The 25,052-nt window shown below is 39.8% G+C and overlaps 1 protein-coding gene across 4 annotated transcripts in view; it reads left to right on the forward strand.

Annotated features, from left to right (window-relative positions):
- Positions 1–25,052, forward strand: part of cwf19l1 (CWF19 like cell cycle control factor 1) — a 75,804-nt gene that overhangs the window by 33,725 nt on the left and 17,027 nt on the right. For 3 of the 4 annotated variants that reach the window (XM_080207263.1, XM_080207264.1, XM_080207265.1), the window contains exons 11-14: positions 37–246; positions 799–918; positions 4,911–5,008; positions 8,595–10,505. In XM_080207263.1, the coding sequence (XP_080063389.1) occupies positions 37–246; positions 799–918; positions 4,911–5,008; positions 8,595–8,739 (573 nt within the window). In that variant the 3' untranslated portion in view covers positions 8,740–10,505. Of the gene's footprint in view, positions 1–36; positions 247–798; positions 919–4,910; positions 5,009–8,594; positions 10,506–25,052 lie in introns of those variants that run through there. The other variant, XM_080207267.1, reaches the window with a different exon arrangement.

Consider the following 25,052-nt stretch of genomic DNA (forward strand, 5'->3'; position numbering starts at 1 on the left):
AACTTAAATTCTTGTAAATTCCTTTTTGTTTTGCAGTGTTATATTGCCCTTGCAAAAGGTAGCTTAACCCCTGATCATGTACTCATTTTGCCTATTGGGCATCATCAGTCAGTGCTAGAGCTTCCTTCAGAAGTCATAGAAGAAGTAGAGAAATGTAAACTGGCTTTGAAAAACTTTTACAAGAGCATTGGGAAAAGGTTTGTAATGTTTGAAAGAAACTACAGGAGTCAGCACTTACAGTTGCAGGTAACTTCTAGCCACGAGTAAAATCTTAAATTGTTATTGTAGAAGCTGCAAAATACTCACTGTATGTATACTGAAGTAACCATATTCTTTCAAAATGGCAGCATTTGTCAGTTGAAAGATTATCGATTTTTCCTATTCAAGCAATGTTTAAGGTTTCATGTATACATGTTGTGGTTGATCTTAAATTGATTGGTTTGGAAAGTACCAGGCCAGTCCTAAAGTCTCCACAAATAATAATATTGAGTGGAAAATATTTTTTTGTGAAGGACTGTTGAGTCAGCTTCTTCCTTTAGCTTTTCCACCTCTCACAATTCCTGGTTTTTCATTAGTTTAAGTCTGAAATAATCCCAGATATGTCTTTATCTGATATGATGACAAGCTTTCCTGAGGGAATGAACATCCCAATGATGCATTTTTTTCTTCTCCTGTTAGATTAATTGGTAGAAAAATCTAAATATTTGACTTCTGCATAAAAATTAATTTTTTTTATAGTAATTTTGCAACGAGTTTGGAGTTTCACTGAAATATGCTGTTTCTTCTCATTTTCACCAGGTAGTTCCTGTCCCTATTCAATGTTGTACTACTGATGACATTAAAGAAGCTTTTATTGTGCAAGCAGAGGAACAGCAGATGGAGCTTTTGGAGATCCCTGAACATTCTGATCTTAAGCAAGTGAGTTTGTTCAATGTACTTTGGCAATTCAAGTGAAATTACATTTTTTCAACAGAAAGGTAATTTGTATATTCTCTATCAAGCTTGCTTGTCAAAATTTTCCAAAAAGCAGCCATTACTATAAAGATTTGGATGGGCTTCCTGATATCCCAGTGGATAAGTGCAGTGTCAAGTAACATTGAAACCAATTCCTTTATCAGCAAGTTTCTGAGAGATGAAAATCCATCAGGGAACTTGAGTCTCCAAGCTTTTAAGAAATCTGTGCTCAATTTGTTTGCAAGTTAAATAGTGCACACTCTTTCCCTTCTTTTGGCTTCTTGGCAGTGGTTAGCACACTACTGCCTCATTACATGCTTGGGTCACTGCCTGTCTGGAGTTTGCATGTTCTCCCCGTGTCTGTGTGGGTTTCCTCCCACAATCTGAAAGATGTGCTGGTTAGGTGCATTTACCTGAACAGGCGCTGGAGTGTGGCGACTAGAGGAATTTCACAGTAACTTCACTGCAGTGCAATGTAAGCCTTATTTGTGACTAATAAATAAACTTGACTTTACTTTTTACTTGGTGCAGCCAAAATCCTGGTTGATCATCTTTCACCATCTCTTTTCAGTTACCCATTTCCTTTCCAATTCCATTGCATTTAAATCTCCTGCCACGACGTTTCCAGCTGGTCTTGGGCCTTCCTCCACCTCTTGATAGTCCCATCTCTCGCTATCTCTCATATTTTCTCTCCAAATCCATAACCAATGCCCATTTTAGTCCCTCCTCAGCTATGTTCTTCGATCCTCCTACAATCTTCGCTGATGTACTGGTTCCTGACCTTGTCCTTTCTCATCATTCCACACACACCCATCTCAGTATCTGCACCTCATTAGTATCCAGTCATTGTTTCTCTCCCCTGTGTTGTCCAAATTTCTGCACCATATAACAGGGTCAGTCTCAACTGTCTTGTACGTTTGTCCTTTCAATTTCATTGGTACTTTCCTGTCACATAACAGTCCACAGCACTGCTTCCAGTGACTTGGCTTATCTGTTGTTTCATTTCCATTTTCATGGTTCCATCTTCTGCAACCACTCATCTCTCAGGTACTTGAAGCTACTTGCTTTCTTCACGTACTTTACCATTTTAAAAAAAATCCTACTTGACTAGGTTCAGGAAATAAGTGTGATTTGACCTAGAATGATAAGCAGTGAATACCTGATTTGATGTTGTTAGATTACAACAGCTTTCAATTAAGCAAATAGTCTTTAGTTTGATTTTAGAACATGTTAGTAAAATTAAAGTGGCAAGTTGCCATTATGTTAACTAATTCTTTGTTTAAAAAGTCTATATGTGCTGTAAATTCCGAGTTTAATGCTGTTCATCAATCTCTCAGCTAATTCAATATTTTGAACAAGCTGGAGCAGCATGGTGCACAGTAGTTAGCACTACTGCCTCACAGCGCCAAGTACTTGGGTTTGATTCCCAGCTTCGGTCACGGTCTGTGCAGAGTTTGCATGTTCTCCAGTGTCGTGTGGGTTTCCTCCCGGGTGCTCTAGTTTCCTCCCACAGTCCAAAAGATGTGCTGGTTAGGTGCATTGGCCATGCTAAATTCTCCCTCATTGTACCCAGACAGGTACTGGACTGTGGCGACTAGGGGATTTTCACAGTAACTTCAGTGCTTTCAAAAGTTTAAAGTTTATTTTTTAGTATCTCAAGTCTTACATTAAAACTACAACAGAGTTAGTGTGAAAATCCCCTAGTTGCCACACTCCAGTGCCTGTTCATTATCAAACAAATTAGACACTGGCCACAGAAAAAGGTATTTGGGTAGAAGATCATAAGCTAAGTCAAATATGTAAATTTTAAGGAATGGCTTAAAGCAGGATAGCGAGGCAGAAAGATTTAGGAAGGGAATTAGAGTATATGGCCTTGGCTTTTGGAACCACGGTCTCTATTGATAAAGCAGTTAAACTAGCAGAAGTAATTGGAGGAGCGTAGAGATACTATGAGACTGGGAGAGGCTAATTAGAGGTAAGCCCACATAAGAGTCTCAGGGAGGGGGTGCAAAATTTTAAATTGAAGTGTTGTAACATAGATCATTGAACTGCAGGGCCTTTAGTACAGCTGTCCATATGTCCTAGAAGACCTGCTTAACCTTATAGCCTCCTATTTGTTCAACACCACATTTATATTTCCCATCCTCACATTTAAACCCCTTGTAGCCTTGCATGCATCTCCTGTCCCACTTCACCATAACCCCACAGCTCTCTAACCTTTATCCAGCCCTAGAACTCGCTTAAACCTTCATCTTGAATTCTTGTTTCTTTCACTCTAATCACTTGTCATTATTTCATTGCATTGTTAGTAGATATGGCTTTGGCAGCCTCAGACCCACTCTGTTGAATTCCTTCTGTAAACTCCACAGCCTAACTACCTTTTCTCTTTAAAATCCACAATTTTGATCACCTCTCCTAATATCTTAAAAGCAAAATACTGTGAATACTGGAATCTGAAACAAAAATAGAAAATGCTGGAAAATCTCAGCAGGTCTGACAGCATCTGTGGAGAGAGAATAGAGCCAACATTTCTCGCCTGGATGATCCTTTGTCAGAGCTGAGGGCAAAGAAAATCAGAAAAATGTAAATACCTTGTCGAACAGTAGGAGGGAAATGGAAAGCCATGACGGTGGACAGGTTGAAAGGGACAAACAGAAATTCTGTTGGGGAATAAAGCTAATATCTTGTTTGTTGCAGCTAGCCCTCTGATATACCCTTCTTCGGTTCAGTGACTTGATTTCTGCCTCTTGGAAGTACCGTGGGATTTTTCTACATGAAAGGACTTACATAAATGCAAATTGTTTTACTTATGCCCCTGGTATAATATTATGATGAGGAATATTTGTATAGGTTTTTTAGAAATGTATGTGTAGTAACTAACTGACTAATTAGCAAAGCACACTAGACTGCAATTATTCTGGCCATTGCTGTACAAGTGCAGAAAGTATTTTAAATGGCAAGACAAAACAATTCAATTTAAAAAATGAAATACAAAATAGTGTTCAACTTGATCTTTTTGTCATATTGTTTTTAATTTCTTTGGCAGTCTCAGAATCAGCTTTAAATAACTAAAATTTCTCATGATAAAATGTTTAAAAAAAATTCGTGACGCACAATATTGTTTCATAAAAATAACTTTGTAAAGAGACAATGATTATTATATTTGTGGGTTTGTATACGTAGCAATGGAAAAAGTTTTATGTTTCAATTATTGGAAGATATCCAAGATGCTTTTCTTAGAAACTTGCAACAAATATTTGCAGCTGTTTCTGAATGACACTTGTAGGGCATGTTGATTACCACCTTGGAAAGGCACAAACAGCAGATTAGTGTATTTAGCAGCTAATGCACCTGTGCTCATGTAAAACTCATTGTCACCACCTTCTGTGAAATGTTAATGTTGTGTTTGTCTCCATAGCAATTTTTTTATTGAAGATCAGTGAAAATGTGCAGTTGGAAGTCATAAATAGTATTTTTGCAAGCATAAATGGTCAGATGGGGGAGGGGGAGACATATGTAAATACAAAACCTGGATTGCTATGTTCATGGTGATGTTTCAGACAGTTTTAAAGAAAATCAATCTGACTAGAGCAAGATGAAATTTCAGCTTGTATTAATGTGTATAAGCTTATGCTCTAGCATTAATTGTAAAATGTTGACATTTCGTTTTGATTTTTTTTGCCATACCTATGTATAACTATGGTGGCTTTAGAGATGGACAAAATATGGGCTGTTCAGGGTTGTGAATTTGCTTCAATTTCATTTGCAATTACAGCCATCAGCCTGGATTAAATGAAGATAGACTCCATAGTGAAAGATCTGACTTGCTGCCAGAATGTTAGCTGATGTTGCCTTCAACCAAATAAAAATTCCAGCTTAGAATGTTAAAAGTAATTGGAATTGATACATATCTTCAGTGATTTGTAAAGTCAGACCACTTGCTTTGTGTTTTGCAGATAATTCAACCTGGATCAGCATATTTTTATGTTGAGCTGGACAGTGGAGAAAAGCTGTTGCACAGAATCAAGAAGCAGTTCCCTTTACAGTTTGGAAGGTAAGAAGAATAGGAAACTAGATGATTTTGAGGGTCTATCATTCTAATGGGTCTTTGTGTTGCTCAATGTAGATACTTGAATGGAATCTGGACAGCTGTTATAAAAGCTGCAAGATTGAATTTTACCATCAGATAGACTAGATCTAGCCAAATGAAAAGAGCGTACATTTAATAATGTGTTATACAAGTTTCTAATAGAAAGCATCATAAGCAACAGATTCCTGTGTATTTATTTGAAATCAGGATTTTAAAATCCCATGGTGCTTTTTTCAAAGCCAGTGGCACATTTTGGATAAATTGGATCAGATACTTAATTTATTTTTTGTTTTCTCACTCTACCTATAAAAATCAACATTTGTTTGTCGCAGCAAGTCTATTTTACAATGCTGTTGTAAAACAAATTATCCCCACAATAGGTTTTAAAGGTTTAAGAATCTTCAGTTTTATCTAGCTTTGGATTACAAACTTCCATGCGCTAGGATACTGTATCAGATCCACAAAAAGTAAGCACAAGAGTACAGAATTTTTAAATGGGCCACTTCTGGAAAATGTTCAAGAATCATTGTCCTAAACCATGATGATATAACTGAGTAGTTATCAATGCCATCTCAACTCTTGAGATGATACTGTCATTGAACATGATTCAAGTGACTGTCTCTGGATATGCTCTATTTTTGGCATGTTTTCTTTGCTGATGATTGCTGTAGACTGAAACAGATGACAGTTTTGTGATTTGAGCCACATAATTTAAACAGCAGCACATTTCAATTGAGGCAGTTTTGTAGAAAATAATGAAACAGGTGATTCGTAAAGTCAGACCTTTTTTTTCTGCAAAAGTGTCTCAATTTGGATGATAGTTCACTTCATGTTAAAGGAATTGACAATTGCCTTTTTGTAAACCAATAACTTGTGGAGCAAAGGTAAACAAAATTGATTTGGGGCGCAAAGTTATGCTTTGTATGTTCAAAGACATTTACAGCATAGAAGGAGGATATTCAGCCTATCATGTCCATGCCAGTCAACAAAGATTAACTGTACAAGTCTCCAACCTCAGCCTCTTAACTATACTGCTTACACACCTATGACTGGGCAAATTCCCCTCCAACTCAATTTTCAAGTTTGCTGATGACACCATGGTAATGGGTTGGATCTCAAACAATGATGAATATACAGGAAGATGTATTTCTTCTGTAATAATCTGGATTGTTACAGAAGATGGAGAATCTGGTGAATTGGTGCAATGACAGTGATCTCTCCCTGGATGTCAGTAAAACAAAGGAGATAGTCATCGACTTCAGGAAGAGTAATGGAGGACATGCGTCTGTCTACATCAACAGGGATGAAGTGAAAATGGTTGAGAGCTTCAAGCTTTCAGGTGTCCAGATCACCAACAACTGTCCTGGCCCCTCCGTGCAGATGCTGTAGTTAAGAAAGCCCATCAATCCCTCTACTTTCTCAGGAGGCTAAGAAAATTTGGCATTACGACTCCCTCCAACTTTTAGATGAGCCATAGAAAGCATCCTTTTTGGCTGTATCACAGCCTCTGTCCGAGACTGCAAGAAACTACAAAGAGCTGTGAACGAAGTCCAGTCTATTACGCAAACCAGCTTCCTATCCACTGACTCCCTTTAGACTTCCTGCTGCCTTCGAGAAACAACCAGCATAATCAAAGGCCCCCATGCACCCTGGACGTGCTCTCTTCCACCTTCTTCCATCAGTAAGAAGATACAAAAGTCTGAAATCATATACCAACCAACTCGAATAGCTTCTTCCCTGCTGCTGTCAAACTTTTGAATGGACCTAACTCGTTAAGTTGATCTCTCTCGTCACGCTAGCTATGACCGTAACTACATTCTGCATGCTGTCTTTTCCTTCTCTATGAACGCTGTGCTTTGTGTATTTAGTGTGCAATGTACTTTTGACATACTTTGCGCTGTATACTGATGCACACAAGACATTTAATCACATTTTCGAGCTCCTGGCACATAGCCCTGGAGATTATGGCAGCACAAGTTAATATTTAAATATTTCTTAAGTGCTATGAGAGATTCTAACTCGACCACACTTTTTTTCAGGCAGAGGGTTCCAGAGTCCCACCACCCTCTGGGTGAAAATGTTTCTCCTCAACACCTGTCTTAGCCTTTTATCTCTTGCCTTAAATCTACGCTCCGAGTTATTGGCCCCTCTATTAACGGAAAAAATGTTGTCTTATCCACTCTATCTATGCCTCTCAATCTTAATACACTTCTGCCACATACCCTCTCAATCTTTGCTGCTCCAAGGAAAACAGCCTCCACCTATCTATCCTCGTAGCTCAAGGCAGCATCCCCATAAATCTTTCTGTATCTTCCCCAGTCCAATCACATTCATCCTATAATGTGGTAGACAGAACTGCACGTAGTATGCTAGTTGTGGTCTAACCAGCATGACCTCCCTGCTCTTGTATTCTAAGCCTCAGCTAATAAAAGCAAGTATCCCATATCCCTTATTAACTACCCTATTTACCTGCCCTGCCACCTTTAGGGAAGGATTACACTCCTAATGGTAGGATGCTGGAAAGTACTGAAAATCAGAGGGATCTTGGAGTGTATATCTTCAGAGGAAACCCATGCAAACATGGGGAGAATGTGCAAACTCCACACAGTTGCCCAAGGCTGGAATTGAACCTGGATCCCTGGCATTGTGAGGCAGCGTGCCGCTGTGCCACCATGCCGCCTTTGGATTCAGAAAGTAAAAATGTTGTGATTTTACTTTTCATTGGTTTCTTAAAAATAATTATTTGTATGCAACATGGATAGTCTTTATTTAACTATTTGCCATTCATCTGCTGACTAAAGTGCAGGGTAATGTGTTTGTGGAATTGGATGGCTGATTGTGAGGGGAATTATATGGATGGTTGTTGTGGGAGTAGCAGAAAAGAGCCAGTAGGAGTAGAAAGATATGATATTGAAAGTAGAATGTGTCCCAACAGCAAGGGCTTTATAGAGAGTTTCGGTATCACTGAGTAGACCTTGCTTTTGATGAATCCCCTTCAACTTACCATACGCTGTCAAAAGTACATTGCAAGGCTGCACTAAGAGCAAAATAAAGTTTGATTTTGGTTTTCCAATTGAAAGGCAGTGGCATTGAATTGCAGGAGTTAGTAGTGGAGTGGCAATGGGCTTCAGGCTCAATTTAGGCGTTCTAAGGTGAATTGTTCTGTGGAGAACAGCACCACCTATCTTGTAGATGTGCATCTGTGAGGTCTTGAATAAATAAAGAACAATGCCCACCTGTCCTAGAGGGCAATTGGTCTGAGAATTCGAATTGGGGGGGGGGTGGAGTTCAAATAAAATTTTAGTTCTGGTGTAACTTTGATAACAGGATAGTTAAAATTACTTCGTACTCTGTACTTGCACAAGACATCTAATGCATCCTGTAGATACAATGCAATGCCATTGGGTAATTGTATCTTTGTTGTTTTTGTTTGCTAGGCAAGGTAAGTCTGTAGAGGTAAATTTTATGTCTTCAAACTTTGTTTATTACACCACATACATACTCAGCTGCTTGGCTTATTAACTATTTATTGTTTCTGAATTTCTCTCAGGGAGGTTTTGGCAAGTGAAGCTGTCCTAAATATACCAGATAAAGCTAACTGGAGGGAATGTACATATAGCCGAGAAGATGAGGAAGAATTTGCTAAGGCATTCAGGAAGGGATTTCAACCATATGATTTTTCCTTGCTTGAGTAAATAAGATTGTAACATATAAATTATTATGAATTATTTCAAAAGCACAGGTTAGTGTAATCTTGAAATTATCTATTTGAGAGAAATTGTGTACTTTGATACAGATATCTATTTTCAACTACAGATCAATACTTGTGACGATTCAGTGGATGTTGAGAACAATTATGTACATTATTTTCCAGATTGACTATGGTTACGTAAAAATGCAGCATTTTTCTTCCATGTTTTGCAGCACTTTCTTTCTGAAATTTTTTTCCTCTCCTTGCCTCCACTAATGTAAATACACTAATTTGGTAAGACCTTTTTAAACAGATACCATTGGAATACAGTGGCTGTGTGATTCTGAAAATTGCAATTCTTACTTTTGGAGTGATATTTATAGAAATATTTTTACTGCATTTTTTATTAAACTGAATTGTTTTTAGGAAAGTTGTTTACATTTTGTGCAGATTTACTGATATTCTTTTCCCTTCATGTGATTTTGATGAAATCTATTTTAATGATTTAACACAGATCCAGTGCTAATCCTTTGTGTGTGTATGCTATATATTTTCATAGATTTCCCAAGATATACGATGTTGAAAATAAATGTATATTAGCTATGACAGTGAATTACACCTTTATAGAATGTTAAATTGTACCACACAATCTGTAGACTCGGTCACGCTCACTCCCCCAGCTTGTTTTCACATCCTCTGTAATCTTTAACCTCTTTATTTTTGGATTTATGATGAAAATAAAAATAGTTCTAAACCGCAAACGTGCAGTACAGCCAGTCCTAAATGTAAAATGTTCCTTTTTAAATCATAACTGTTTCAAAACACTTCAGCTATCCCGGTATATCTTTCTCGTTATCCAGTGAATAAAAAATGAACTCGTCTTTGATCACTGCAGTCAATAGCTATTTCCTACCAGAGCAGCAACATCAATAAATACCATTTAAAAAAACCTAAGAAAAATCAACAGCTGGAATTCACCTGTTCTCTTGAGATTTCCATCAATTATACAGTATAGTAGGGAGTGAATGGCTCAATCAATGAGCAGAGTTTGGAGATGGGTAGGCATTTAATTGGGTGGAATTGTGTGGGTTGGGAACCCTGTGTCTGCCCTGAAGTCTGGTGATGAAGATGGTCTTCATGCCTCCTCTTCTCATTCTTAAATGGGCATTGAAGCCCTTAAGTGGGGTGCAAAGGCAGGGCAGTTCCTTACTTTTTATGGCACTGCCAACAATGGACAGCTGCTGGCATCTGGCCAGTGGCTCTGAGAATGGGATTTCAACATGGGGTCCTCCAGGCAATGCCCATCTCTAACTACGTCCATCAAGTCTTCCCCAAAGAGATGCAGGGCTTCCATTGGCAACCCAACCAGGTGGCAACACGCCTGTAATCTTGATTCAAATATCACCAGGTATGCCTGTTTTATGACACATATCCCAGTCCTATTTTCTGCTAGTACACAGGTACCAGTGTTGGTAGTTGCCATTAAATTTAAGAGTGCAGGCTGAAGCTTAATTTAAATATTCAAGGGATCCAGAAGAAAACATGGTAATCTGTAGGCAGTAATCTCAGAATGTGAGATTGAAACCCTGTGACCTGGACCATTGTTTGAGTTGGAGCAACGTTTGAAAAAATTCCAAGGCAGGATCTTAGGAGGTGAAAATTGGAAACCCTGCTGAGGATACAGATTGTATTTACAGTTCATAAATGCAAGTTATTTTTAAATAGCTTTAGATTTAAGTGTCAACCCTGTGTAACCTTTTGTGAATAAAAATTATGTTGTTAAATTGTAAGCCACACAAGTATGAAGGTGAATACAAATTTTAATCCAGAGTGGGAAGAAGATTTTGCATTCGATGTCAAAGGTGCAAAGAGTCACGGGCCCTCTCTGCAATGCATCGCTCACTCTCAAAACCAGTTATTTGAAATGCCACTAGGAAACCAATCCCAAAAGAAATCTTTTGAGTATTCGATACCCAGCTTGGGTCACTGCAAAGTTTGCACATCTGTGTGGGTTGTCTCCTGGTATTCTGGTTTTCTCCCATAGTCTGAAAGACTTGCTGGTTAGGTGCATTGGCCATGCTAAATTCTCCCTCGCTGTACCCAAAAAGGCACTGGAGTGTAGCGATTAGGGGATTTTCAAAATAACGTCATTGCTGTGTTAATATAAGCCTACTTGTAACACCAATAATAAATGAACTTTAAACTTAGAATCAGAATTACTGAAAAACTAATTATGTTAACATCATCCCTAAATGGCCAGTAGGTGGTACTATTAATGTTCAGCAAAGAAGCTGACACAATGACCGAAGCTAGTTTGGTTATGTCATGGAATATTCCTCTTGTTCTTCTCTGATGGAGAATTTAAGAAGAATCTTGCTGAAGTTTTAGATCCAAATAACACACAACGTCAGTGACTAATAACACATTCCAAATTTACGTCACATGAGGCCACTGGAAGAAGCATATCTTCCAGAGCAGTGGTTTTTTTGCAAGCAAGATACAGAATTGTTTGAATTCTCTAGCATTCAACTTAGCTCGTGATGAATCAACAGATATACAAATCAACCTACAACTGACAATATTTGTTTTATTTCCTATAATTATGAAAGAAGAAATGTTGGACTTTGGTGCTAAAAGAAACAAGCCCTGGTATTGACATTAAAAACAAATTTGACAGTGTTGACTATTGCTGATGTACCATTAGATGAAATTGTCAATGTTCGAATGAACGGTGGAGATAAATGTAGGCTAATTGTGCCGTTGAAAAGTGACCCCAAATTTCTAGAGTTTCTCGCTCACGATTGCATTGTTCTGTGTGAACTTCTAGCAGTCAGGTACTTTCTCAAGTATGAAAATATTATGATAGCGGACCTTGAAATTGTTAATTTTATCTGCTCAAATAGGAAGCTCACCCGCAGTTCAAAAACTGTTTTGACGAGCTGAATTTTGGAGACAAGCCTGGTGTCTCTTTCTATTCCATTCTGAAATGGTTATCAGCCAGCCACATCTTCAGTAGGTTTGTGGAACTGTTGGACCTATCACGATTGATATGGTCAACAATGGTTATCCTATTCTCAAACTTCTGGTTACAGAAACATCCGCTGTAGAAATTGGACTTCCGGGAGGACCATTGTCTGAGATGTGTCGCAATCGAGTTCTAGAAGCCAGTGCCAGAAACAAAATATTCTCAACTTAAGGAAAATAGTATGTGACTCAGTTCAGTTTTTGGCATTGCATATCTCTGAATCATTATTCTCCATGAAGAAGTTTGTGAGGTCAACACTTCATGTAGCCCTTCATGTAGCCATGGCAGCATATCAGCTGGATTTCCAGGGATTTACGGATAGAATGCAGACCCAAAAGACCTCTAATGGCAGTAATTAACTTGTGTAAAATTTGTTCATGTCTTGCAGCCCTCAAACATTTTAAGATTATTGTATGTCACTCTTCGGTTCGGTAAGTTTGGCCATCCCGGCTAGGAAGTGCGTTCAATTCTCTGGAGCGTAGCTTGAAAATGCAGCTTTCCAACTTGGAAACTAGAATGCTAGGGTTAGTATCACGTCAAAGCACTTTGATGTTCATACATAATCCAAACTATTTGCTTGATCTGAACATAGTCAAGTCTGTAAAGTTAAATAACACCTTTTAGTGACCTAAACTCATTGGCACATTTGGAACATAAATAAGGCTTAAATTATCATTGTACTGCAAATAAACTTTGTGATGAAAGTCTTAATTTATTTGTTTTATTGTAATGTTGTTAAGAAGACCTTCAAGTTGGAATCTATTTAAGTGCCAAAATACTGTAATGTAACTTTAAGAAATGACACATGAATTTCCACCTGGGACACATTTTGCACATTTGGGCTCCACTGAGTCTAGCATTCGTGATTAAGCAAGGCAAGTCTGCAACACTGGCTGGAAGAATGGTCTGAAGATGTATCTCTGGTCAAAAGGGCACAAGTTAAGTTTAGATTGTTATGGGGAAGGCAGTAGCATCCTTTCCATTTGTCAGAAATTGCAAATATTTGGTTAGAAGTCATTTGTTAAATTGACATGTGCACATCAGTTGAATGTTGCAAAAGCTGCCTGCAAAAAGGGTTTAAAAACAGAAGCACCACTGGGGTTTCTGCACTTAGGAGGAAGAGAAAATTAGGAGTTAGTAACAGAGAACTTACTACAAAGTTAGCACTTTCATGGGACTTTGGCAATTGTAGTTGGCAGATCAGAATTAAAATACAGAATTAGGCTGAAAGGTAATTGCCTTAAGAGAAAATGAATAGTCTTTGTTATAAAAATGTCTGCCAGCGAGAGAGCGATAGACTTCCACTCGAGTTGAAGTCTTATTGGATTTGTTGTGTGCATGTTCGATTAAGTTAAAATCTCGAAGGGCATCATGAGTAAATAGACGAAGTTCAAGAAACCAAGAAAAGACCACCAGATGTCCCAGGATCCATAGAATAGCAGACCCATCACACGGAAATTGTGTATCAAGCCATTCCTTGACCAGTGGAATGTTAGTATTAATAATTGTTGTTTAATAAGCCTTATTTGTTGGCATTCTAAATTAGTAGAGGTCCTTTTTTTTTGCTAATAATGTTATCTCTAAGTAAGAACTTTCTTACTCTGGCATTCAGTACAATTAGTCCAAACCCTTTAAGATAAATGTCCCAAATTGCTTCAGAGCTCTGTAGTGAGAAACAAATAATGTGCTGAGAGATTAGAGTGGATGTTAGAATTTTCTTAGGAACCATTAACATCTAAAGGGACATTCAAACAGCCGTAACTACTGACAGAACTGTGCCACAAGATTTCAAGCATTTAAGCAAAAACAAAGTTTGTATGTAGAAAGATTAAGCAAAGCAAGTACTGCTGCCATAACAGTTTTGTAAATATTTTTGCTGTGAATTCCATTCTAATTTTTACAATTTTTTTTATTCTCTCTCCTCTTCCTCCTCTCTCTCTCACACACACACACACACACACACAGTTTTTTGTTACATGTATCTTGAAGGTTACTTCCTTTTCCTGAGTCCAACCAGATATGTCCTGTACACAAGTAGCAAGACAAATCGGATCTGCACAAGTACCACCCCAACAGTCTATTCTTGGCCATCAGTAAAGTCACGGAAAGGGTAATCAACAGTGCTCGCTGATGCTTAGTTTGGATTCTGCCTGGATCACTCAGCTCCTGACTCCATCATAACCTTGGATCAAACATGGAAAGACTGCACTTGATATCAAGGCAGCATTAAACAAGTGTGACAGCAAGGAGTCCTAGCAAACCAAGAGTCAGTGGCAATTGGGGAAACTTTTACTGGTTGGAATCATTACAAGACACATACGAAGATGGTTGTGGTGTTGTAATTCAATCATCTTAGTTCCAGGACATCACTACAGGAGTTCCTCAGGGTCGTGTCCTGAGTTCAACCATCTTCAGCTGTTTCATCCATCATAAGTTCAGAACTGGGGATGTTCACTGATGAATGCGTAACTTTCAGCACCATTCACTGCGACTCAGATGGAGAAGCAGTCCATGTCCAGGTTAAAGCTGACAAGTGGGTGGCACAGCACTGCTGCCTCTCAGCGCCAGGGACCCAGGTACAATTCCGGGTCACTGTGTGGAATTTACACGTTCTCCCCATGTTTTCATGTTTCCTCTGGGTACTCTGGTTTCCTCCAAAGATGTGCAGGTTAGGTGCATTGGCCATGCTAAATTGCTCCTTAATGTCCTAGGATGTGTAGATTAGAGGGATTAGTGGGTTGAATATGTGAGGTTACAGGGATAGGGCCTAGGGATTGTTGTCAGTGTAGATTTGATGGACTGAATGGCTTCTTGCCCTGCAGGGCTTCGATGAAGTGGCAAAACAGTCATGCCACACAAGTGCCAGGCAATTACTATCTTCAATAAAAGAAAATCTAACCATTGCCTCTTCACATTCAGTGGTATCACTATTGCTGAATTCCCCCTGTCAACATCTTGGGGGTTACCGTTGACTAGAAACTGAAATAGACTAGCAAAATAAATATGGGGCTAGAAGAGCATGTTAGAGATTAGGAATCCTGCCATCAGTAACTCATCTTCTTCCACAGTAGCAGCAATGTGTATCACCAGCGCTATAGTGACTCATCAAGACTTCTTAGGCAGTATCTCCCAAACCCAGAACTGTTAGTGTGGCAAGGTCAGCAGACACATGGGGACACCATAGCAGGAAATTCACCCTCCAAGTCACTCACCATCCTGATATGGAAATATATTGCCATTTCTTCACTGTGGCTGGGTCAAAACCCTGGAACTTCCTCCCCAAGAGCAATGTGGGTGCACTTACACCGCAGGGACTGCAGCAGTCCAGGAAGGCAGTTCATTACCATTTTCTCAAAGGAAGTTACAGATGGGCAATAAATGATTGCCTAACCAACAATATCCACATCCGTAAATGAAAAAAAAATGCATAATCCCTTCTCCCAGCCCAAAAATCGCTTTGGCTAAATGATCCTCAAATTTCTCTTTGACACCTCAAAAATGAATTTTTCAATTTGAATTCTTGCTTAGGGATTTAAATGTCAGGAATGGTTCCTAATGATCTTCTATGTTCCTCGTGCTTCTGTACTCATGCCAGACCTGCAGCTGATTCCCAATTCCTGGTAGATGTTCATTGAATGCTTCCAAACTAACTATTGACTGTCTGAAAACCACTCCAGATTTCTGCCTCTGGCTTTGTGCTAGGTAAATCTTTCAGGCTTGAAGGCCGAATGGCTTACTCCTGCCTCTGTTTCCTATATATGTTTATGAAGGGAATTCCTGGAAAGAGAGAAGGAAAGTGAGTTTAAATTGAAACAACTCAAACTAAGGGGAAGGATTCCTGGTCTGCTCAGTTATTCCCCAAGTAAAGGTGAAAGCCTTCTTTATCTCTTTCAAGCAGTTAGCATGGAAGTGGCCAGACCAACAGTTGTTTTCTGTATTAAAAATATTCAATGACCCCGCTTTCACTGCCCTCTGAGAGAGAAAGTTTCAAAACTGCACAACGTCTAAGAGAAAATTTCTCCCAAAAAAGGCAATCAATCCTAATTTCAATATAATGCCTAGTTCTGGACTCTCTCACAGGAGGGAGCATCATTTCCACAAGCATCTTGTCAAGACCATGCGGAACCTTTTATATATTTCAATCATATCATCCCTCACTTTTTTAAACCCTCGTGGAGATAAGCCCAGTCTGTCCAACCTTTCTTCATAAGACAATCTGCTTATTCTAGAAAATTCTTGAAAAACGATTGCAATTTTAGTCTTATTTAAGAAGGAGCGTAAATACATTAGCAGAGTTCAGAAGATGTTTACTAGATTGATAAAATCCCTTTGCCTATCATAGAAATCCTATAGTGCAGAAAGGGGCCATTTGGCCCATCGAGTCTGCACCAACCACAATCCCACCCAGGCCCTACTCCCATTTCCCTGCCCACTTACCCACTAATCTGTCTAACCTATGCACCTCAGGATACTAAGGGGTAATTTAGCATAGCCAATCAACCTACCCCACACATCTTTGGACTGTGGAAGGAAACTGGAGCACCCGGAGGAAACCCACACTGACACAAGGAGAATGTACAAACTCCACACAGATAGTGACCCAAGCCAGGAATTGAACCCAGGTCCCTGGAGCTGTGAAGCAGCAGTGTTAGCCACTGTGCTACTGTGCCAATGTATGTCCTTATCTCCTGTCCTTTTTCTCTCACCCCTGCCTTTTTATTAGCTCTGCTCCTTTGGTTGCATTCTCTTTGATTTAGAAAGTCATAGGTTCAAATCTTGCTTCAGGATCTAAGCGTATATTCTAAGCTGACACTGCAGTACACCATGTTGCATTGTTAGTGGTGTTGTCTTTCAGATATGCTGTTAAACTGACATTCCATTTGCCTACTGAGATAATTCAAATGAACATATAGGGCAGGATTTTACAGCCTCGCTTCAACCTGAAACAGTAAATTCCTGCCTGAGATCAATGGACCCTCCCATGCTCCCAACCCCCCAAGCCATTTCCCACCTACTTTGATTCCTGTGATGGGCGGGCCGGTAAAATTCCAGACAAAGTCCCATTGCACTATTTAAAGAAGACAGTAGAAGTTGCTCGGTGTCCTGGTTAATGCTCCTTAACCAGCAAAAGTAGAAACAGAAAATGCCGGAAAATCTCGGCGGGTCTGACAGCATCTGTGGAGAGAGAACAGAGCCAACGTTATGAGTCAGGATGACCCTTCATAAGATCCTGGCCCTTCTTTCAAATCTGACGAAGGGTCATCCAGTCTTGAAACGTTGGCTCAATTCCCTCTAAACAGATGCTGTCAGATTGGCTGAGATTTTTCTGCATTTTTTGCTTTTGTTTTAAATTCCGCATCTGCAGTATTTTGCTTTTACCAACAAAAACAGGTTGGCAGCAGTTCCTTTTATTTACTCTTTGTGGGATCTTTATGTGCGCAAATTGGTTTTCACACAATTTGTTGTAGATTGCACTTTTCAAACTTCATAAAACTCAGGGGCAAGGTAAAATTGCCATTGAAAACTAATTCTTGGCAAATTGAGATGAAATGGTCCTCCAACCACCCTTTTATTGACAGACAGAAAATTGGTCCAACCAGAAGGAGGTAGAGGGCTGAGCCAAGAGAAATCTGTAAATGGTTTCCAAGTAGTCTAAATGAGAAGGCCCAATGTGAGAAGTAGCATTTCTTCATGTTCTGGTAGTCAGTTTTATTAGTAATGTAGTGCCACCTCAGCCTGAAGTTGTAGAAATTATTTTGCCTCAGTAAATACAGCTTTCTAAAAGCAGCATGTAAATACACAATGGTTGGCTAACTCAGTGACGCTTGAATTTACATGTAGACTGACCCAAGAATCACAGTCAAATCTTCACATATTTTGCATAACAGGATCAGGCTTGCACATGGTTTGCATGACTCACTGGAATAAACTGCTTGAGTTAAGCCCCCAAGTCACGGTCACAACATAAAAGCAGTTTCATATTTTTGACTTTGTGTGGAGTTTGCATGTATTCCCTGTGTCTATGTGAGTTTCCTTTGGGAGCTCTGGTTTCCTCCCACAGATGTGTACAGGTTAGGTTGATTAACTGTAGTGTCCTAGGAGGATTAACAAGGTAAATGTATGGGATTATGGGAATAGAGCCAAACTCGAATGGCCTCTTCTGTTCTTTAGGGATTATATGAATTTGTTTCAAATCATTCAAGCTTTTTTTCCCCCAAGGTTGAAGAAATTGAAACCAGTTCGAAAATGTATTTTTAACCTGCTATAAGAATGTCAAGAACATTATTTTTCTTAAAATATCTCATTCACCTATCTGCCTGAGTTCAACATGCCAAAGATTTGTTGTCCCATTAAAGATGTTCTGGTGTGACAATATTTGCATTTATTTAGTGCTTTTTCATGTTAGCTTCTCAAAGTGATTCATTTTTGGGATGTGGGCATTGTTGGCAAAGTCTGCATTTATTGCCCATCCCTAATAATCCTTCAGAAAGTGATGCTGAACCACCTTTTTGAACCACTATTATGTAGGGGCATGCACAATGCTGCTTGGAAGGGATTTCTGGGATCTTGACCAGTGACAGTGAGGGAACAGTGATATGGTTCCAAGTCAGGGTGGTGTGTGGCTTGGAGGAGAACTTGCTGTTCCCATACACCAACTTTCCTTGTCTATCCAGTTGTTTGATGTCATTGGTTTGGAAGGTGCTGTTTGAAGGAAGCTTGGTGAGTTGCTGCAATGTCAATAACAAGAACTGCCTTTTTATTTTACCTTGTTAATGTTGAAACTGAACCTATTTCCTACCTGATGTGTCCCAGAATTTAATTCACAGAGGAAATACTGTAACTCAGAAGTAGAAGTATTAGTGTGCCTCTATTATTCAGAAAAACACTTAATGTGACATGCATCAATATACAAATTTTTGATTTTAATATCACCTTTTTTCTTACATGAAAAAAACAAGTAAAAGGAATTTGAAGATTATAATTGAAATGATTTCAAATAATGTAATTAGCTACAAGAGTAAAGTTAAAGTAAGGGTGGCTCGGTGGTTAGCACTGCTGCATCTCACTGCCAGGGACTCGGGTTTGATTCCCAGCTTGGTCACTGTTTGTATGGAGTCTGCGCATTCTCCCTGTGTCTGCGTGGGTTTCTTCCAGGTGCACTGGTTTCCTCCCACAGTGTGAAAGAAGTGCTGGTTACGTGCACTGACCCAAACAGGGACCGGAGTGTGGCGACTAGGGGAATTTCACAGTAACTTTATTGCAGCGAGCCTTACTTGTGACTAATAAATAAACTTTAAAAAAATTTAGAAATACTACCTGACCCCATTAATGCTATTTTAAAACACTAAATTTTTCAATACATTGTGCTTTATTTTTACATGATGGATTTATTCAGTTCTGGCTCAATTATCCAAAGACTGATTTTAAACTGTAAATTAGGCTCTCGAGTACATTACCAGGATCATGTAAAACTCCAGGGTTTGAGGTGGTACGTTGCTGTACTGAGTGAGTGCTGCACTATTGGAGGTGTCATCTTTTGGATGAGATGTTAAACCAAGGCCTCACCTATCCACCTATTCGGGTGGATGTAAAAGATCCTGTGACGTTATTTTAAGAAAAGAGCTGAAGATTTATCTCCAGTGTTCTGGCCAATATTTGCCCCTCAATCAACTCAGTCTGGTTATCTGGTGATTATCACTTCGCTGTTGTGGAAGTTTGTGAGCCAATTATCTGCTCCGTTTCCTCCATTACAATCTTGACCAGACTTCAAAAGTTCTGTGGAAGAGTCATATGGACTCAAAATGGTAACATTTTTTCTCTCTCCACAAGATCTGCTGAATTTATCCAGCATTTTCTGTCTATTTCAAAAATATTTAATTGGCTATAAAGTACTTTAAGATAATTGGAGGATGATTTTCCCAGCCCACTGCGCTGCTCGGGAATCTCAGTGGGGTGGGAGAAATCAGCAGGGGCCCTGTAATGGAACTTGCAACTGACACCTGGCTGACCATAAGTCTCCCAGGCCATGTTGTTCAACGTAATCAGCCTGACACTGGAAATCGGCGCAAGGTTGAGTACCATGTTGAAATCATAACGTCAGTATGATTAGCAAGCCTGGGACAGTATTCTGTGGATTTGCTTTTGTTCCCCCCCCGCCCGCCCCCCCCCCCCGGATAGGTTCCCAGAAGCAGGGATTGCGACTGGTCACCATCAATAGGGACGAAGCATAATCACCCTGCTGGTGAGGACAGCAACCATTGAGCACGCCCACCCCGCCCCAGGAGATTGGGGGTGATGCCAGCCTTGCACCCTTGCACTGTTGACCATGCAGTGCCAGCATGGCACCCTTGCACTGCTGACCATGCAATACTAAGGCCAAGTGGGATGGGGGGGTGTTGCTGATTGCTGCTACTGTGGAGGAACCCACTGCACACTCTGCAATGAGATTGGTGGGTAAGGGAGAGAGCAACTGGGGCCTCACTGGGCAATGGGAGGGATTGGGCCTGCACATTGGGAGAAGGCCAGGTAGGCTGGTGATTGGTGGAGTGGGGGGGGAGGCGGGGGGGTGGTGGTGGTTCAGGTAGATCCATGATCGTGGGGGAGGGGGGGCATTGGGTGGGGAGGCGGCTTGGGTAAGATGTTGGGTAGGCTGGCAGTGGGGGGTGGTGGGGCAGGCTGGTGATCAATGGGAGAGTGATGTTCAGGTTGGCCAGTGTTGGCCAGGGGTGGGGTCGAATAGTGCTGTTTAGGGACTTGGGGGGGGTTTGAGTATTGGTATACTTTGAAAATTGTTTCTTGTGTACCATACAGACAAAGCATACTGTTTGTAGAGAAGAAAGTAGAGGTTGTAGAATGTAGTGCTACACTTACAGATACGGTGTAGAGAAAGATCAACTTAATGTGAGATAGGTTGAATCAAAAGTCTAATGACAGCAGGGAAGAAGCTCTCCTTGAGTCTGTCGGTACATGACCTCAGACCTTTTATCTTTTTCCTGACGAAAGAAGGTGGAAGAGAGTATGTTTGGGGTGTGTAGGGTCCTTGATTATGCTGTTTTTCCAAGGCAGCGGGAAGTGTAGACAGAGTCAATGGATAATTATAGAAAATGCTGAGCCAAGAGAAACTGTAGGTCTAACAAAATAGACTTAATTTACATGAATTGTATTAGCTTTGATCTGTACTCGTTCAACAAATTTAATACTTTTTTTTCCAAAAGGCAAGGCCTTGGTTTAGTACCTCATCTGAAAGTTACCCCTGCAACAATGCAGGACTCCGAGTTCCACACTGGAGTGCCAGACTGGATTGAACGCTGAAGTCCTGGAGTGGGATCTGACCTCCTATCCACTGAGCCAGCTTACAAAAATTGCCTTTCAATAAGTAATATTTATCAACATATTTGGGGCAGCATGGTGGCACAGTCGTTTGCACTGCTACCTCACAGTGCCAGGGACCCATGTTTGATTCCTGGTTTGGATCACTGTCTGTATGGAGTTTGTACGTTCTCCCCGTGTCTGTGTGGGTTTCCTCCGGGTGCTCTGGTTTCTTCCCACAGTCCAAAGATGTGCGAGTTAGATTAATTGGCCATGCTAAATTACCCCTTAGTGTCCCGGGATGTGTACGATTCTATAAATTCTGTGACGTTATTATAATATTTATAATTTTATAATTGCAAAATATAAAGTGACCAGTAGCTTCCCATTTTCAAATCGCTACATCTGAAATTAGCAAGAAGCTCAGGTAATTGAATATTTCTGCTGCACTTGAGAATTAAAGCTTAATAGAACATAGAACAGTACAGTACAACATCGGCCCTCGATGTTGTGCTGAGCTATGTCTGAACCCAAGCTCGAGCTCCCTATCATTCTGGTGTGTTCCATGTGCCTATCCAATAACTGCTTGAAAATTCCTAAAATGTCCGACTCCACTAACATAGCAGGCAGCACATTCCACACTCTGAATGAAGAACCTACCTCGGACATCCCTCCTATATCTCCCACCATGAACCTTATAGTTATGCACCCTAGTAACAGCTACATCCACCCGAGGAAATATTCTCTGAATGTCCACTCTATCTATCCCCCTCATCATCTTGTTCTATTAAGTCATCTCTCATTTGCCTCCGCTATGAAGTGAAAAGCCCCAGCTCCCTCAACCTTTCCTCATAAGACCTACCCTCCAAACCAGGCAACATCCTGGTAAATTTCCTCTGCACACTCTCCAATGCCCCCACATCCTTCTTATTGTGAGGTGACCAGAACTGCACACAATATTCCAAATGTGGTCTCACCAAGGTCCTGTATAGTTGCAGCATAACCCCACGGCTCTTAAACTCAAACCCCCTGTTAATAAACGCTAATAGTCTATGAGCCTTCTTCATGGCTCTATCCACTTGAGTGGCAACCTTCACAATCTGTGGATGTGAACCCCAAGATCTCTCTGTTCCTCCACATTCCTCAGAACCCTGCTGTTGACCCTGTAATCCGCATTCAAGTTTGTCCCACCAAAATGAATCACCTCAGCACTTATCAGGGTTAAAATCCATCTGCCACTTTTCAGCCCAGCTCTGCATCCTATCAATGTCTCTTTGCAGCCTACAAGAGCTCTCCACCTCATCCACTATCCCACCAATCTTGGTGTCATCAGCAAATTTACTAACCCACCCTTCAGCCCCCTCTTCCAAGTCAGATAATCATTATCCTTCCCATGACAATGTAAAGAGAACAATTTGTTAGTTTGAGCTAACAAACTGATTCTGTAATTCAGCTAGCAATTAATTTACCGTAGATATATTTCTTGGGTCAAATAAGACAGGTGTTTTTTTTTGTTTAGCATTAATATACTTGAATATTTGGCAAAAAAAGTGATGGATACTATTTCTCGATGCTTAATTCTCTTCTTTTTGACAAGTTTTGCCCAACTGAGGATTTGGGTTAGAATTCATTACAGAAAATTGCTAGAAATATACAGCAGATCTGTCAGTTTTGTAGTGAAGACATGAGGGGTTAATATTTTGGGCATCTACCCAAAACGTTAGCCCATCCTTTTCCCTTTACAGAAGCCGACTGTCTTGTGGTGTGTTTCCAACGCTTTTTGTTTCAAAAATATGTTGCAGATTTCCATCATTTACTATTCATTTAATTTTAAGTATGCTTAGCAAGATTGAGTGCAAATTTTAGCTGGATGCCAGTCCTTGAGTACCCTTGTTGGTCCATCCTGTGGGTGGGTATGCATAATATAATCAAGAGCAAAATACTGTGGACGCTGGAATCTGAAACAAGAACAGAAAATGCTCAGCTCTAACAAAGGAGCATCCCGACTCAAACACTGGCTCTATTCTCTCCACAGATGTGATCAGATCTGCTGAGATTTTCCTGAATTTTCTGTTTTAGAGTAGAGAGCAGTTCCTTGGATTTTACTGCCTCCATTTCCAAAGCCACACACCCCTTATACTATATTAAACAACTTTACCATTTCTCCTTTCACCATGATAACACCTTTGAGATTATCCTGATTCCCCATGTTACATCTCCCTTTATAACAAGCCTGATTAGCGCGGATCTAATGTAGTGCAAGCTCCAATGAGCTTGCTAGTTGGGTGTGTCTGACAAACTGATCCACTCCAATGAAAAAGTGGTCAACAACGTGAGTCTGGAGGATGAGAGATGATCCCAGAGCTGTTTTAATATTTGGCAAAAAAAGTGATTTGACAATGGTTTGGCATTTCCATGTCACCAAGAGGTTCATTCCTGTTGCTTTGTTATCCCACAAAAATGTAAGTTTATAATAGTTTTTTGATAGCCTCAGGCATCAAGGGCAGTGAGTTTGATTACTCAATGCCCATCCTTGTAGGAGCCTATTTGCATATTTAAAGTGATCTACTGCCTGAAACAAGCCAGCGTACCAGCATTCAATCTCTAAGCTTAGCACTGGTATCAGCTACGGATCAGTGGATAATGCCCTCACCTGAAAGGAAAGTGTGGATTCAAGCTGGGGCTTAATATCTCAATTTAAGTATGGTATTAAGGGAAACCTAGCTAACTACACATATTATGAAACTATGATAGTTTGAAGGTACTTACTGGTCCTAAATTGTTTTGCACCGATGAAGAATTGTTTGTGTATGCATCCAAGTCCAAAAGAAAGCAGACGTTTGAGAGAAATCAGTCAGAAAGACAGGAGGCTAAACAAGAGAAAATGATAAAAGTGAAATACTGTTGTCATGTCAGAAACATGGCGTGTTTCAAAGCTTCCTGTAACTGGGAAGAATATCTGGCCAAAGTATAGTCTTTTCAAATTGGCTATAGGTTTTGATTAAAAACTTGAATGAAGACATTAAATCTCACAAAGAACAATTCAGCTGACACATTTAGTTGGATGTGCCATCTTTTGGATGAAATAGAGCCATAGAATCCATACAATGCAGAAAGAGGCCATTCAGCCCATTGAGTATGCACCAACTCTCCAAAAAAGCATCCCACTCAGGTCCTCCTGTCTGCTCCATCTCCATAACCCATCTAACCTACACATCTTTGGACACTGAGGGACAATTTAGCATGGCTAATCCACTTAAATGCTAAAATGTTAAACCAAAGTTCTGTCTGCCCACCTGCCAGGCATAAAGGAGCCAATGGCCAATATCAATCCCTGAAATGAATAGTATTATCTGGCTGTTTGCACATTGCTATTTGTAGGGTAGGCTTTGCTGTGTGCAAATTTACTGCCATGTATTTGACATTACAGCAGTATTTCGCTGTTTTCATTTTGTCTTGTTTAGCTTCCTGACTGATTTCTCAAACCTCTGCTTCTTTTGGACTTGGTTATACATACCAACATTCTTCATTGGTGCAAAATAATTTAGAACCAATAAGTAGCTCCAAGCTGTCATAGTTTCATAATACGAAATTACTTGAACCCAATGTAATATTACCACTTAATAGTAGAACTGCAATGAATCCACTGGATAGAATTTGCAAAGTTGCTGTTCTTGTGTGGTGAGTTTTGGTTTGGATTGTTATATTAAATGAATAGATTAGTAAATAATGTGTAGTTAGCTATCTTTTTTCCCACTTAGCTAATTAGCCTTTTTACTACTAGTGTGATTTTTTTTTTAAAACATATTTCTAAGCTTCCTCTAACTATATGAAGAATATCCGGCCAAAATACAGCCATTTCAAATTGGCTGTGGGTTTTGAGTAATAGCTTGAATTAATTAAAACATTAAAACTCACAAAGAATAATTCAATCAATACATCTATCATTTTTTACGAAATACATCTTTTCTATTTTTCTGTTT

The sequence above is a fragment of the Carcharhinus amblyrhynchos genome, chromosome 19 (genome assembly GCF_965287045.1).
Source record: "Carcharhinus amblyrhynchos chromosome 19, sCarAmb.v2.hapA, whole genome shotgun sequence".
NCBI lineage: Eukaryota > Metazoa > Chordata > Chondrichthyes > Carcharhiniformes > Carcharhinidae > Carcharhinus > Carcharhinus amblyrhynchos.